General features: G+C 44.8%; 1 protein-coding gene across 1 annotated transcript in view; it reads right to left on the reverse strand.

Moving 5' to 3' along the window:
* LOC112105310 (sodium/glucose cotransporter 1) overlaps nucleotides 1-15,647 on the reverse strand; it is a 23,568-nt gene extending 7,921 nt beyond the window's left edge. The window contains exons 1-3 of the mRNA XM_029913686.1: nucleotides 15,561-15,647; nucleotides 12,834-12,905; nucleotides 1,293-1,397 (exon numbers count right to left, since the gene is read on the reverse strand). Of these exons, the coding sequence (XP_029769546.1) occupies nucleotides 1,293-1,397; nucleotides 12,834-12,905; nucleotides 15,561-15,647 (264 nt within the window). The remainder of the gene's footprint in view (nucleotides 1-1,292; nucleotides 1,398-12,833; nucleotides 12,906-15,560) is intronic.
* Between the last annotated feature and the right edge of the window lie 798 nt (nucleotides 15,648-16,445).

Raw genomic sequence — 16,445 nt, forward strand, 5'->3', positions numbered from 1 at the left:
CCCCCCCCCCCCCCCCCAGGTTACTTCCTGCGGCCCTCCCCGCGCCCCCCACCGCCACAGCTCACCTCCGCTCAGGGCCGGCTCCTGGCTTTTTGCGCCCCAAGAAAAAAAAAAAAAAAAGAGCCGGAATGCCGCCCCTTGGAAAGTGCCGCCCCAAGCACATGCTTGGAGCGCTGGTGCCTAGAGCCGGCCCTGATTCCAATGTGTGTATCTCTCTCAAGTGAGCTTCTACTCCCTTCCCCATGCACAAAGAAGTTCAGAACTATATGGGGCCATATTTTATACCCAGCACACAATTCTATTTTTAAGAAAACCTAAGGAGGGGCTTGCAATGGAGTGCAACAGTCAGGGGGCATGGCCAATAATTCTTCCAGCGTCTAAGGATCCAAGGGAAAAACAGGGCTGGATCCCAAGGATTGTGCTCATCCATGTTCCCCCCTCACAACGGGTCATCCCAGAGCACCAGGTAAACAGCAAAATGCTCTGCAAGGAGCTGTGCCCCCAATTCCTCTCCAGGGAGCAGTAACATGTGATGCAAATTGCACCTTATGACCTGCGGATCTAAGAGGGGGAAATACAGCATAAAGGATGTGTTGCGCAACTCCTGCATCTCCTCCTGGTGCACATACTGAGTCCATGGAGAGCTACAGATAGACTGATTGGGGAAAGGAGGCACATTATCTTACCCTTTTCCAAACCCTTATGGCCCTTCTGCCAATTCCGGGCAGTAGTTGTAGTCATTTTAATCAAGTGAGGTGTTTGGTTATAGACAGGGTCTGCCCCCAGCAGGCTGAGAACAGAACAGCACTGATAGTGGATTACAAGGTAGCCTCTGACCTCCTTCGCAGTTGTCCCTTAGTGGGAGGGGAATGAGAAGACAGAGAAGGAGAAAGGGGCTCTTGGGATGAAGAAAGGAGTGAAGACAACATTGAATTCCTCACTGCTGGGAAGAAAGGAAAAACGATGACGACTCCCCCCAACTCCTACACACCAATCACCCAGAAAAATTATGCAGAGGAGATCATGGTTTCCTAATATAGCAAATGGGCTTTTCTTTCCCCACTAGCTGGACTGGAGGTGGGAGTGGTGAGAGAGGCTGGGGGAATGGGAATCAACACAAAGTGTTCTTGTGGTGGGTTGTTCTGCCAGTCGCCAGCCCTGGGGGAAGCAGGTGCTGCTGGGCGAGGGCTCTGACAACACTGAAGTGAGTTGGATTTTTAGACAATGTGGGCTCACCTGCTCTCTTTGGATACCTCCGAGGTTACAATTTTATTGAAATGTGTACCACTTACGTTCCATTCAAATCCTCCAGTGGCAATTCCTGCAGCCGCTCCTGTGCCTGCCAAGCCCACAAAGTGCCCACTGCCAATGTTACTGGCAAACAGAGAAGCACCAATCTGGAAACAGAGAGAAGAACAGACTTGGGTCATCGATCCTGGGCTCAGGACAAATATCTTAAAAACCAGTGCTTATTTAGTGTTTTCAGACTTCCTGTGTGTCATCACTTAGGGATCTGAGTGCCTGACAACCTTGAAGATCCCCCAATATTTTCTCCTCTTAAAACCCAACATTGCAGCCATCATCCCTACAAGCAAGGAGGACATAACAGGATGTTTCATATTAACTCAGCCAGAGGGAAAACTGGTGAATGGTAATACTCCCTCCTCCACTGGAGGTGAGCACGTGGCCTCCACTCATACAGAATTATGACTCTTTGGAGAACTTGTCCAACTAACACATGGGTGATGTATGGCCCTGGCAGCTAGGGCAAAAGACTGATGTGATATGTCTAAGCTGCTCCAAGGACAAGTGGCTGATACCGCCAGGAAAATCAGATACAGCTCTTTGGACTTAAGATCCAAAAGCCATTAAGGCCGGCTTGTCTCTCCAGTGGGAAACACCCTTTTTACACTTGGTTTGCTTTCGTCAAGGGGGCAATAGGTTAACTGAATTAGATTCTGGCAGCTGCTATCATAGGTATAGCACTACACCCAAGGGCATCTGTAGTACATGCGAGTGACAGCTGATCATGGATTTGCAAATGAGGAATGTTGATATCTAAGACCTGTAAACATTTTGTATCGATCCCACAGAGAGAGCAACTGCTGATTGGAGAGATGCCAAAGAAAGAGAAAGAAGTTAGCGCTGTATTAAAAATAGACAGTGATTCACAGGAGGGAGATCATACCTAAAAAGTCTCATTCTTCATCAAACAACTCAAAGAGACAATGGGAGAAGATGGAGAGAGAAGCTGTGAACATCGTTTCCCTGTACTGAGAGTTTTGGAGGCAGCAAAACACAGCAAACCATGATTTACAAGGTCAGGAACTGAAGTATTAGGGGTCAGATGCTTGAATAAGAGGGGGAAAAGCCTGGCTTGGATATTGCAAGCAGAGGGTACACACAGGGCCAGCTCCAGGCACCAGAGGAAAAAGCACGTGCCTGGGGCGGCACATTGTAAGAGGTGGCATTCCGGCCAATCTCGGGGCGGCACATTTCGGCCGCCCTGCCATATTTTGTTTTTGTTTTTGTTTTTGTTTTTTTTGCTTTGGCAGCCCAGTCTGCAGCTCTGCCACTCCCAGCCCAGCCCTGCAGGGGCACGGACTCCAGCTCGGGTGGGCAGGAACTAGCGATCCCTGCCGCTCACCGTGCCACCGGGCTCCCCGGGACGCGCCACTCCCCGCCGCCTGCACCAGCCTCCGCCTCCCGTGCCGCTCTAAGCCCAGCCCAGCCCAGCCGCCTTTAAAGGAGCGGCTGAGCCAGCACCTCCTGCAGTCCCCGGGAGAGGCACCCCAAGGCTGGAGGAGGGAGCCCCTCTCACCCGGCTGCGAGCGGGCTGCAGCGCCTGGCTGCCCACGGGCGGAGGGAGCGGGCAGGCGCCGCCCTTCACCCCCCTGCAAGCCGCCTTGACCGCCCTCCACACGCTCCCTGCTGCTGCCGTTTTGGGGGGGGTTTTTGCGCTTCGGCAGTCCGGCTGCCCTTCTTGGGGCGGCAAAAAAGCTAGAGCAGGCCCTGGGTACACATGAGCTGCAGTGATTAGAAATGAAAAAAAGACGGTCAGTGAAGTGTTTTTCCCCACTCCTATTTGTTCAAGATCTAGGAGAGACACAGAGAGAAAAGAAACTGTAAAAAGAGGAAATAAAGAAAGAACAGTGTATAAGGGAGGGGGTCTGAGTACTGACCAGTTGCTACTGCCCTTTGATAATTAAATATAATAATCACCTCTCATATCTAATATAGACCGTTCATGTTAAAGGATCCCAAAGGGCTTTACAATGCATATATAGAGTTCCTGTGATTAACATACTTTCCTCATCCACTATACAGTCAGTTGGAGTAAGTTTACATATCTATTGTAACAGGGAGAGAGACTCAGTGTCTGCCACTGAAAGAAAGGTTGTAGGGTCCTGGGGGTCTGAAAGGTAGGGGAGGCAAAAATCCCCCAAATCCCTAATCACTGCAGTCAGCTCTGCAGTGTCACAACAAAAAAATAACTCAATCTTCCGTCTTCAATCTTAACTTAACTTCAATCTTCTTTTTTGAAGCTCATGTGGATCGCAGGGGGGATTTTAATATAGAAATTAGCTACTGAAAACGAGGCTTATAGTAGTGAGGATATGTCAAAGCCAGGAATACCATCTACCGCTCCTGACTGCCAGTCCTGTGCTCTAACCACTAGATAATTCTTCCTGCCACATTTTATATGCAAGATATGCCAGGCATGCAACAAAACGGAACAGAGAATTCCATAACTTCTTTCCCCATCTCTATTTTCCCCTAATTTCTTCATAGTGATCTCATGTTTTCTTCCAGTCTTTGTGTGAAGGAACAGCTCTCTCAGAACTACAGGGAATTTCTGCGTTTGTTCAATCCTGGATTTCCTCACATTTTTCCAGTCTTGCCATCAAGAAACTTATCCTCTTTGTGACATCATAAGTGTTTCCATAGTAATAATTTGTGATATAACAAAACACTAGTGGCATCAGTGAATGAGTCAAAGAGGAAGAGCAGGCTAATTATAAAGATGAAAGCTCCTTCATGTGGCCAAGATTATAACAGGGTTCAAAAAAGAACTAGATAAGTTAATGGAGGACAGGTCCATCAATGGCTATTAGCCAAGATGAGCAGGGATGGTGCCCCTAGCCTCTGATTGCCAGAAGCAGGGAATGGGCGACAGGGGATGGATCACTTGATGATTACCTGTTCTGTTCATTCCCTCTGGGGCACCTGGCATTGGCCACTGTCAGAAGACAGGATACTGGGCTAGATGGACCTTTGGTCTGGCCCAGTATGGCCGTTCTTATGTTATGTTCTTAAAGAAAAGGGATTCATTGTCCCCACGTACATTCAATCCTGGACTTCCCCTGTGCTTTCCCATCAGGGCCCCAGAGTGGGAATTAAGCTTTTATCTTCCTTCGGACCTGTGAAAACATCTAAGAATAACAGCTCAGCAATGACATTACATGCCAAGTTCTGAGATACTCAGATCATCTACAACTCTCACTGATGTCAATGTGAATTGTGGATGCCCAGTACCTCTCAGGATTTGGCCAATAGGCCTGATCATGTTTCCATTGAAGTCAGTTGCCACTGCCTTTAATGGGAAAGAAGCAGTCTCTAAAAGAGAGAACAATGTTAATGTCTTTTAAAAAGAGAAGTAGGCAGGCTTTTTCCCTCAAAGAGAGATTTTAGCTGCACCACCAGCAACTGGAACTCATTGCTGAGAAGGCTGGCTTCTGGGCAAATATGAATGTTTTTTATCAAAACTTTATCTATTTGGGGAAAATTCTACATCTTGACCTTTACCTCATCATCAGCTGTTGTTCACTCAATCCCCTGCAAATAAATTATTAAACCTCATTCTGAGTTATTAGGAATGCAGTCATCAGAAATGATTAACCACATTATCTTCTGATTCTCATTAAATCTGTTCTTTCCACCCTAGCTCTTGCTTTAAAAGCTCAAAATAGCCTTTTTAACAGTCACACTGCACTTTCAACAGCTTCAGGTGACAAAAGCAGCCAATGAAGAGCCCAAAATGACAGCTCCAGCTAGCGTGCCTGGAGTGCCCCTAAATGTGGGGCACATTGGAGCACTCACCCTCACAGGAACATTTCCAGCTTTACCCAAGCAGTTCTGTATTTTCTTTGTTGATTTTTAAAGAAAAATACAAAGCCAAACAAAAACCAATGCAATTAGCAAAAGATTTCAGTTAACACAACAGTCATTATTCCTGGTTTCAGAACAAAGCAATGCAAATATTACAAATCTATTGCTTTGTATTTCTGTTTCTCTCTCTGATATAGGAAAGACCCTTTGCTGGAGGAAAATGTAATTACGTGTATGTGTATATATATATATATAGGGACACATCTTTGAATTCAGAACTGTGAAAATAGATTTCCATTGTTTGCTCCAATACTTTTGTAATTTGTAGCAAGAAAAAGTTATGTGATTGAGGTTAGCTGATGGTTGGCAGCATCTATGGCAGTTACTATGATTAAGCGTACATTTATGTCACGGAAGTCACGGAATCCATGACTTCCAGAGACCTCCCTGACATTTTCTGCTTCAGCTCCTGGAGCCCTGTGGGACCCCCGCAGGGTTCCAGCGAGGGGCGACAGCTTCTGCAAGGTCCCCCTGCAGGATTCCAGCGACAGGCAACAGCCTCCCCAAGGGGCCCTCCTCAGGGTTCCAGCGACAGACGATAGCCTCGCACGCGCGGGGGGACCCCACAGCTCCCAGCCACCATAGTGGCAGGAGAAACCATGGAACTGCAGCAGCAAAAGTCACAGACAGGTCACAGCTTCCGTGAATTTTTGTTTATTGCCCATGATCTGTCTGTGACTTGTACTAAAAATAACCATGACAAAAATCTTAGCCTTAACTATGATTAGCTAAACTAGAACATCTACGTAAAGCAGGTGTCTAAGAGATTCCACTTAATATTTAGAGCTGGGATCTTCAAAGGAGCTTAATTCCCTTAGGCTACTTGTGCTTGTTCAATTCCAGCCTTGTTCTAGAAACATCATAAACATCATGATCTGTACAAGGAAGGAAAACTGAGACTTAAACTTTGGATTGTCCGCAACAGGGCTGGATACTGAATCTGATCAGTCAGAGTAGGTGAGTATTGTAATATAACCCTGCATTAGCTAAAGGATTCTGACCTATTTTCCAAGCTACTCTATGTTACCATACAGTTGTTCCTTCACAACAGGGCCAGCATTACAATTTTCCGGAATCTGGCCATTAATCACCTCCCCTTATTTCAGAGGTATGATGAGTTAGACGGGGTGTGGTTTTTTCTTTTCTCCTCTGGACTGATCTGAGAGATACAGAGCTTGCACAGGCTGCGAGGCCCTGAGGATACACTTGCTCAGCCCGTTTCCCGGCTGAGGGAATTGCAAGGAGTAGGGTTCCCTCCACCAGTTAGCACTGGGACTCTATTTCAGGAAGGATGGCCTGGAACTAGGAGAGGGGCAGGAGGGTTTGCAAAGGAAGGGGTCAATTGTTCAGCTAGTGAGTGATAGTGGAAAGAGAGGAAATGAAAGATTAGGGGAAGGGGAGAAGGACTGGTGGCAGGGAAACAGGGTAAAAAAGTGAACTGGGAAGAGAGAAGGAGAGGAAATGTGGAACATTAACTAGTTTAAAATCTTTTGACAAGGGCTCACTACTCAGGAAATTACCATCAGGATGCAGCTATATGAAAGTAACTATATTTTACATGTTATTAATTAATCTATTCACCTTATTATTTTCATTCACTTTTTGATGCCCAGAAGTCCTGGTGCTTGCTGCCCCACAGGCCTCATAAAGACACTTTGCCTAGCAGCCTAAATAAAAATTCCTTAGTCCCTACAGTGTGCTATACATACCACTCCTCTCCTAACCTCATGCTGGGCCTCTTTTGGTGGTGACTTTACCGTTGTGGAATGAAACTGGTTCTTCTACTTCATTCTTTGGGACACAAGTGTATGAGTGCAAATCTACAGCTCTCCCCACCCTTAATCATATTGCTTAGCTGGCACCTCTGTAAAATCTCATTGTATATCTATCAAGACTCAGGTCCTTGAGAAAGGAAAACAGGTTTGCTATTCTGCTGCCCTCCCCAGGACTCCATATGTTCTACATTTTGCATTTTAAATGCCACACAATTCTTTAACTAAAAGAGATGGACATGCATCTCTCAAGAATCCTAGGTTTTGTTACACTGTGTATTCATCGGTGTCCTCCTTGTTGAAGTGCAATTATTTACCTCTTCAAACCTTCAGTTGTTTAGGCATCTCACTGGGAATTCATATGAGCATGATGGGTGTGAGATCAACACAGCTGCTGCTACTTGCTAGCAAGCCAGCTTGATACTTTACCCTTTCACTCTCAGGCCTGGGCTACACTAGTGGGGGGGTTCGAACTAAGATACGTAACTTCAGCTACGCTATTCGCGTAGCTGAAGTCGAAGTATCTTAGATCGACTTACCTGGCCATCCTCACGGCAGTGAGTTGACTGCCGCGGCTCCCCCGTCGACTCTGCTTACTCCTCCTGCGGAGATGGAGTACGGGCGTCGATTAGTGGATCGATTTATCGTGTCCAGACGAGACGCAATAAATCGATCCTCGATACATCGAACACTACCCGCCGATCCGGTGGGTAGTATAGACGTACCCTTAGATATGCAGGCACCAGACCTAATGCCTCCCATCTTGGGAAGAGGCATCCCACTGAAGGGCTTGGAGAAATCTATAGGTGTTCGATTTACTTCATTATTTTCTTTCCTATGAAAGCTTCACTTTGATGGAATGTATGGTTGATCTTTTTACCTTGAACAACCATCATTGTTCTCCCTATCTCTTGCCCTAGGCCAAGACTAAAAGTGTCCACGTCACCTAGGGACAGGAAACAAAATATTTATCCCCAGTAGCCACCCCTAGGCTGCTTACAGCCCTGCTAAATTCAACAAACAGGCAGAACTTTGAGTATACAATAATCCTCTGGACACAATGATCAGAGAAACCTATCCAGTGGGCAATAGCGAAGCATGGCCATGTTAAACTGAAGTGAAAATTACCTGAATGTCCCAATTCTCTCCCTTTTCTGACTGCTGAATGTTACTCATTTACTGTTGCCCTAAGCCTTGGCCTGTCCAGCCCATAGGTTAATATGTCACTGATCCTGAATGGGAGAGCTAATTTAATTTCTGTTTTAAGGGTAACACACAAACAAGTCTCCATATATTTCCCAGTTACCATTAACTAAACTCTTTGTGTTTAACAATAACTTCTGATCCCTAGAGAATTTATGTTCTTTGGTTTCTCTGCTCCTTTAATACTTATTCCTTAAGAATAGATTAGGTTCTGACATTTCTTTGTGAACCAGAGCTCCTTGGTATTTGAGGCCCTGACTTGACATTTTTATTATTGTGTATGTTTATTTCCAGGGCCCTGTCAATACTGAGAGTTTGGCCACATACCCTGGATATCAAGATTTCTGTTTGTATACTTCCCTACACTGGTAAGACAATGCACTGTCTTCAGACAATTATCTAGCTGAACTCCTCATCCTTCTAACTAAAGGGTGGGGTAAGGAAAACTCAGTTTCCATGGTCAAGGGTTATGATGTTGAAAGTTGGCTTTTGAAAGGAGCCACAAGTAGCTACAACTGAAGTAATCTTGAGAGCTAAGGGTTACCAGGTCCAGACACATGCACTGATCGTCGGCGCCTTAGGCGCATGGGACCCCAGTAACTAGCGAGTGCTGAGAGAATGCGGAATCGGTCAACGCTACTCTCGGCTGATGCGGCAACTCCTGGTGTCGGATGCCATCAGGTGGTCGAGGGACATCTACATAGAACATACCATGGACATCGGCAATACCAGGAGGGATGAGCTGGAGTGCCGATGAGAAGCGCAGTCAGGAAAGTAACAAATACTTTCCTCGTGGATTGTATTTTCTCAATGGACAACCAACCTAATTCTCAATAGTGAGGGACAATCTCCACTCATTGATATATTTTGTTTTCCACAACCAAATCTCTGTACAACCTTTCACGACTGATGTACCAGAGTATTCGGATTCTAATATCTAAACTGTATTGTTAAATCTATTCACCTAAATTTGGGTTATTGCTGACTATGTACTCTATGTATCATATGACTTTTAAAAACTAACTTTATAGTTGTGGATAATCTAAGCACTATACCCAGATGTACAGACACTCTTTTCCCAACCTATGTATTATATAATTTTTTTAACATTAGGTTTAATACAATTTTTAAATCTTTTATTAGACCAACTTCTGTTGATGAGAGAGACAAGCTTTCGAGCTTACACAGAGCTCTTCTTCCAGTCTGGGAAAGGTGCTCCCAATCTCACGGCAAAATGCAAGGTGCAACAGATTTTTTAGCATAAGTAGTTAGCATATATTCTAAGGCCTGGTCTACACTACGACTTTAATTCGGATTTAGCTGCGTTAATCCGAATTAACCCTTCACCCGTCCACACTACAGAGCCAGTTAATTCGAATTAAAGGGCACTTAAAATCGATTTCTGTACTCCACCTCGACGAGCGGAGTAGCCCCAAAATCGATTTTGTTAATTCGAATTAGGGTTAGTGTGGCCGCACACCACCGAATTAATGTGGTTAAATTAATGGGGTAGTGTGGCCGCACACCACCGAATTAATGTGGTTAAAAACCGAATTAATGTGCTTAGTGTGGCCGCGCACAATCGAATTTATACAACCTGTTTCCCAAATTCGAATTATCTAAATTCGGATTAATCCCGTAGTGTAGACATACCCCAAGGGACATTCAAGGTAGAGTGGCCTGTTAACACCTCTGCAGTCATAGGACATACATGTCTTTCCTGAACATCTGTGCCTGAATCCCAAGAGCAGGCCCAAGGAGAGGCCACAGCTTTCATGGCCTATGGGAATGAACCATGGACCTCTGGCAATCAATGAGAACGTGAGTTAATGAGAGGATTCAGTGCAACTATTGAAACTATTGAATCCAATTAATCTCTGGCACTGCTGACTTAAGGGGAGCAATACTAAAGGATGAATTGGGCCCACAGACTGGATGGAACAGCTAACCAGTGCACACTCTCATCCTGGTAAATGCCAACCATCCTCAATTCCCATTAAAGTCAATTTTTAAGCCAAACATTTGAGCCAAAAGTGGGCAGTTTTTGCCTAATTCAACTGCATTATCCCCCTTTACAGTTAGAGAAACTAGACACAGAGGAGAAAGTGACTTGTCCACTCACACAAGCAAGTCAGTGTCAGATGCCAGATTTCACTCCAGTTCACCTGATTGAGGTAATAACTTTTATTGATAATATCTTTTATGTTATTACTTCGCCCATCTTGTCTCTCTAATATCCTGGGACTGACCCGGCTACAACTACTTTGCATTTAGCCCCTCATCTAGTCTACTAGATCACAGCTGTGCCATTAAAATTAACAGGTTCATAGTACTGTTCCTATCAGGAAGTACTCCTGGAGAAGCCACAACTAGAAACTTCTATGCATGTGAAATCAACAAAGAACAGGGGAAAAACACCATCCTCATTTCTTTTCTTAATCCTCAACCTATGCCCATAGCTGCTTGGTATAGCAGGGAACAGGATGACAACTGAAGCATGAAATTAATCCAATGGAAATTTAATTTCTATACTAGGTTATTAGAAATATATTTTCTTCTATTCTCTGTTGCAGAAAGCAATGAATCGTGTAAGCAAGTCAAAGGAATGAATATACTATGGTAGGAAGGGTCCATTTATAAAGCAACATCCACATCTACAGACTTGGGAAATAACTCACACAGGTTTCCCTGGAACATCCTCACATGGTTATAATCACACATGGCACTGCCCCAGGGTGAAACCAGGAAGTGTCACTTTTCTAAAATATTACATATTGCATTAGCTGTCGCAGCATGAAGCTGGCATTTCCTGCTTCGTTTGAACTTTTTATGTTATTTTTTCCCCCTGGGAGGCTCAAGCCCCACCCAGACTCTAAAACCAGGAAAAGGGGTTTTCAGAATCTCACACTCCCTTGAACAGAGTAGCCCTCCAGAATAGTATTGTTAATGTAAGTGTTTAACTAGGGATTTGAGAGCTTGCCATGTCTTTTGCTTTGGTGCTGCCAAGGGTGGAGAGGAAGAGATTTCCTGTTAGGTCAGAGGGAGGGTATGTAGGTGTTCCAAAGTGAAGGATTAATGAGAATGTAATCAGGAATGTACCTCCTCAGCTGCACTGAGCTCACAGGGAGGAGGCAAAGATGGCTCTAAGCAAATGTTAATCCTGGAGACAATTCTGGCAGTACAGGATCATCCCCTCTGGCCTCTGATATGCCTCCTACATGGACAAGAGGTTTAGGCGATGTAAAGCTGGCTACATTGCTTTATGTCCCTGGGGGACTCCCCTGTGTCAGGGGAATTTCCAGCTGCCCCTTTAGGGAAGCTTCAAGTCCCCTTTGTTCTTTAAAGCAGTGCAACGGGACTCACCGAAGCCTGAGGGTCTAACCCATGGTGGTTTTGCGCTTGTAGACACTGGGCTGGATACCCCCACTGCCTTGCACCTTGTGTTGTCATTTGGACCTGAATGAAGGTTGTTTTATACTCACTGTTCACAGGTATAAAGAATTACACAAGATGCAAAACAGCAGAGGATCAGGTCTAGTGCATTTACAGTCAGTCACGCAGGGGTCCTGACTTACCACTATTATCCATTTTCATGGCAGTGTCACTCCATTGATTAAACAAAACAAGTTTACCTTAAAATAACTTTGAGATTCTCTATTTCACAATGGTTTCTATTAGGACCTGAATTTTCTCAGGCCTAATCTACTCATGAGGTTCCTCCTCCTGCTGGGAAATACAATGCTCTTATCATTACAGTGGCAGCCCCAACTCCTCCCCAATTCAGGCAACACTGAATGGAGACATTGAAAAAGGGGCAGGAATTTCTGAAAATTCCTACAGTCAGTAAATATTTATTTAGTTCTCTAAGGCCCCAATCCCGTCATTGGATTCACATGGACAGAGCCCTGCATCAAATTCCTCTCAAGTGCAAAGGTCCTGCTGCATGGGTACAATTGCAGGATCAGGGGTAGATTTTATAACCAATCACTAAAGTTTTCCTTCCAAGCTGAACTGCAACGATGATCACGAAAGTACCATATTAGTGACACCTAGACAATTCATCACATTTGTCTAGAAGGTTTTCTACTTTCCCAGGAAGTTTCATTCACTAGAGGAAGTGTGACCTAATGGAGAGAGCACTGGACTAACTCAGGTGACTTGGATTCTAGTCTCAGCCCTGCCACTGAGTGACTTTAGGCAAGTCACTTCTCCTGTCTGTGACTCAGTTTCCCCATCTTAAAACGGGGATAATGATACTTCTCTCCTCTGTAAAGCATTTTTAGATATACAGCTGAAATGTGCTATATAAGTGCTAAGTACTATTATTATAAATGTAAACTCTGATTTGTTATCAGCAATTTATTATGAACATTACAGGGTTCTCTCCTTGCAATGTTACAACAAAGGATTAGATTGCACAGCCATGTAAAGGTAATACAGCAGGACCACAGAAACCACACCTACAAATCATTTCCTCCCTGTACCTTGTACCTAACAGCAATCACCTCACATGAGCCAGGCCCTCAGTGGAAAACTTCAGTATGTCCAGAGAAAATAGTAATTACATAGCATTCAATAAAATGCTGAAATGATAAAGTGATGAGCAGCCAAACATTGTGTGTGGTGTGGAGTGAAAGTACAATTCCTTTGTGCGCGCGCGCGCACACACACACAGTATTGCAGACTTACCGGCCACCACACCATGCTCCGTCCAGCTAGGAAGAATCCACCCACAGTCCCTCGGTTTGTTGAGAGCATGGCCTGGAAAGAAAAAAAAAAAAAAAAAAAAAAACTGGTTAAAAATGTTCAGCTCTAATAAGCCAACTATAGCCTGATGGCATCAACAACCAGGGCAGTGATGAGAAAGAGGAATCAATGTAATGATCAAAAAGGGCCAGGGAAGAAAGAATCTGAAGGGAATAATATGACCTGACAATGACTGAGCAATGATTCTTATATCAATCTATAAATAAACCATTCCAGCTTTATTGCTTCAACTTTCATTACACAAAGCCTGCAAAACCCAAATCTAAACACCGCACATGTTAAAATACAATGAACTATACAATAAAAATAAAACAAGAAATGCATCACTAACCAAGGGCCTTGCCTGCAAACTGTCACTCATAGGAGCACTCCTTCAGGTGAGCAGGCCTCAAAACTGCTGATGTAGCGAGTTTTATGTTCATGCACTAGAGATGCCATACCGAGCTTTCTTACTCAATACTAGTGTGCTCCAGAGATTCCCTGCAGGAATCTACTGCATGGCAATTTAACCTTTCCTGTTCTGATTAGATCATCAAGGAACCCGCACTTCACTTTTTAGCCTTTCTTCACTTCCACAGAGTAGCAGTTAAGAATTACTTTCCTCGCTCTCATTTTATATGTCAGGAGTGACTTCATGGGAAATTTCCCTCACATTTTTCACAGGGCCTGATCCAAAACCCTTTGCAAACAATGATCCTTTGGATCGGGCCCAGAGAGGGTGTGAGAAAAAGTGAGCCAGATCATTGATCTTAATATAGAAGCAAGAAAATAAACAAACAGGGGCATGTTTCACTACATACAATAGTTGAATCAAGAGACACATTTAACATTAAGCTTCTTAGAAACTATTCAGAACTACAAACTTCAATGCTCCAGTGCCTGACATGCCACCTACCAGCCCTCTTCTGCCCCATGAGTTTATGTTACAAAGAATTACAGTCAATAATAAATTACAATAATCATACTTCAGGTCAGATTGTACCTTTAAGGGACAAGCCTGATTCCCTCCCAGAGCTGCCCAAGATGCAATGGAGGCGTTTCTGACACCAAACCTCTTAGAGAAGAGCATGCTGCACCCTTCTGAGTCAATGGACAGCTTGGCTGGCTAGAGTGGGCTGATGGGGGGACTCCTGGCCCTGCCTCCTCCCCATTCTTCCCTGCTCCTTTGAGGTTGCTTGCGCCCCAGGGTGCACTAGGAAGAAGCAGTGCTCTCATGAAAGGTATGGGCCCTCAATTGTGTTTTGCTTCTGTGGGAGGTGGTGGGGGGAAATAAATGGACAGGCTGTCTGGTACAATCCAACCCTTGGCATTCAATACACTCAGCCAGAGGTACAGGTGCAGGTACTTCACATCTTCAAAGTGCTGAACAAACATTAACTAGTTCATTGGCATCAAAAGTTAATCACTTTTCAAAACTCTGTCAGGCTGCTAGTGTGGAAGATTTTGTCTGCAGCTGCCTGCTCTGTTCTATGGCATGAACTCCTGGGTTATTTCAGGGGAGCGCACAGGTCACTGAGGGGCAGGTTTCCCTGACTCATTCTGTTAACTGCTGGCTCTTTCCTCAAGGGACTAGCAGAATTTTCCCCATGGACAGTCTTTGATGTCTCCTCAGATAGAATACAGACTCTGTTCCTGAAAGGGATATCAGCTCTTCAATCTAGTGACACACAAGTGTTTTCCACTAAGGCAACATTAGTACAAACACTATCTGCCCTTTTCCTTTGAACCATGCAGAATCAAGATTTATTCTAATAGGACAATATCTGCCTTTCACCTATTAGGTGTGAAAGAATTCTTCTCTCTAAGGCTGCAGTCTCTGTACTTCCCTCTGCATCATCAGCATGCTTCACGAGGAGGCACAATCGTATCTGCTTTAAACAGAAAAGACCCTAACACCAGCAGCACTTGTCCTCACTGAGATTTGTTCCTCCTCAGAGTCTAAATGCACCTGCTCTTTGCAGTGAAGTCCTACTGATGAAAAGCTGGCATTCTCCTGTGTCCAGACCATGTCTGTTCTCTCGTCCATTTCATATCCATCCCGCAACAATCCCCATCTGCCACTCCATTACCATCTCTCCTCCGCCTTTAGCTCTATTCCAGTCCCCACCATTTACAACTCAGTCCAGTACTCACCCCCCCCTTCCTACCACAATCAACCCCACTGCAATCCCCATTTACCCCACCTCTCACACTTCACTCCAACTATTACTCCATCACAAATTCCTATTTGCAGGCTCCTCTGCTCCATCCCCACTCACCCCCGCTACCATCCCATTCCCATTTGCACCCCCACTCTGTTCCTTACCATGTCCCCACTCTAATCTGCTAAAAATGTCCACTTCACCATTATCCTGATCTCCATCCATTGGCCCTTTCTTATAGTTCCTTCCCCATCCACACTCCTCCTTCACCTCAGCCCCATCTATCCTCCCCTCCACCACCATCTTATCATCTTCACCCCCAATCCAGATCTCATACCAGGTCCTACTGCCCCACTGAAGCCCAACTTAATCCCCATCCTGCCACCTTTCAGCTCATCCCCCAGTTAAGCAGCAGGCAATTTACACAATTATAGTTTTAATATACAAAGCCATTCTCCTAAAACCCAATAAACCACACTTTCATTAATAAAGAAAAATCCAGACATACCCATAGTCCCACTGCTAGGACTACCACAAAATAGATGACTATGACTGAGATGTCAGCAGGGTTATTGATTTTGTCGGAGGAGTCCATCCTGCCTGCTTCTCCAGCGCCTTTCCTTCTTCTCTCCTTATAATGTCTCTCACAGACTTCAGGTTAATGATAAACCCCTGTCGTCCCCCTCTGTCTTGTATAATATATAACTTTAGATACACTTGTTTCACTTGTATGGGTACAAAGTGAAGCTGATGCTCTTTCCTGAGCTGGGACTGTCTCCAAAAAACTGCTCCCCTATTACAGCTGTTGCTGATTTCAGAGCTAAAGACCGACCCGAATTCACATCCTCTGGAGAAGGTGCTCAGAGTTGTGGCAGACGGAGAGCAGGTGTCTGGGAAGGAGTGAGCTGTGGAAGGAGTGGCTTGGACATAATATACCCAGTGTATGCACCTCACTGTTTGCAGATACTCTTCCTGGATAGGTTGTTCCTGTAAATCTGGTCATGGAATTAATTGTTTCCTTGAGAAATTGATACTTACCAAGCCCAAAGAAACAGTGACTGACACTTAGGGAAACCCCACAGTTCCATGAGCTAATACTCCTGCTGTGCCATCCCTCATCCCAGCAGGAATACACAATGGAGGTACAGCCCAGCATTTCTGGAACAAGACAATAGGAAACCACTATTATCTCTTACATCTAGATCACTATAGCGATATGTCTCAGCCATAAATTTGAGATCCAGAAATGAACGCGCCCCTCCCCCCCGCCGCAGTGTTCAAAACCAGGGTTTTTGTTCTGCCCACTGTGGCAAGCTATGATGTTCTAATTCCAGATTCAAATAACCCCCAAAGTTCAGTGTTGCTTAGGTATGGTCCCATATGCAGTTATTTA

This window comes from Terrapene carolina, unplaced genomic scaffold (genome assembly GCF_002925995.2).
Source record: "Terrapene carolina triunguis isolate 2854851 unplaced genomic scaffold, T_m_triunguis-2.0 Scaffold790, whole genome shotgun sequence".
Lineage (NCBI taxonomy): Eukaryota > Metazoa > Chordata > Testudines > Emydidae > Terrapene > Terrapene triunguis.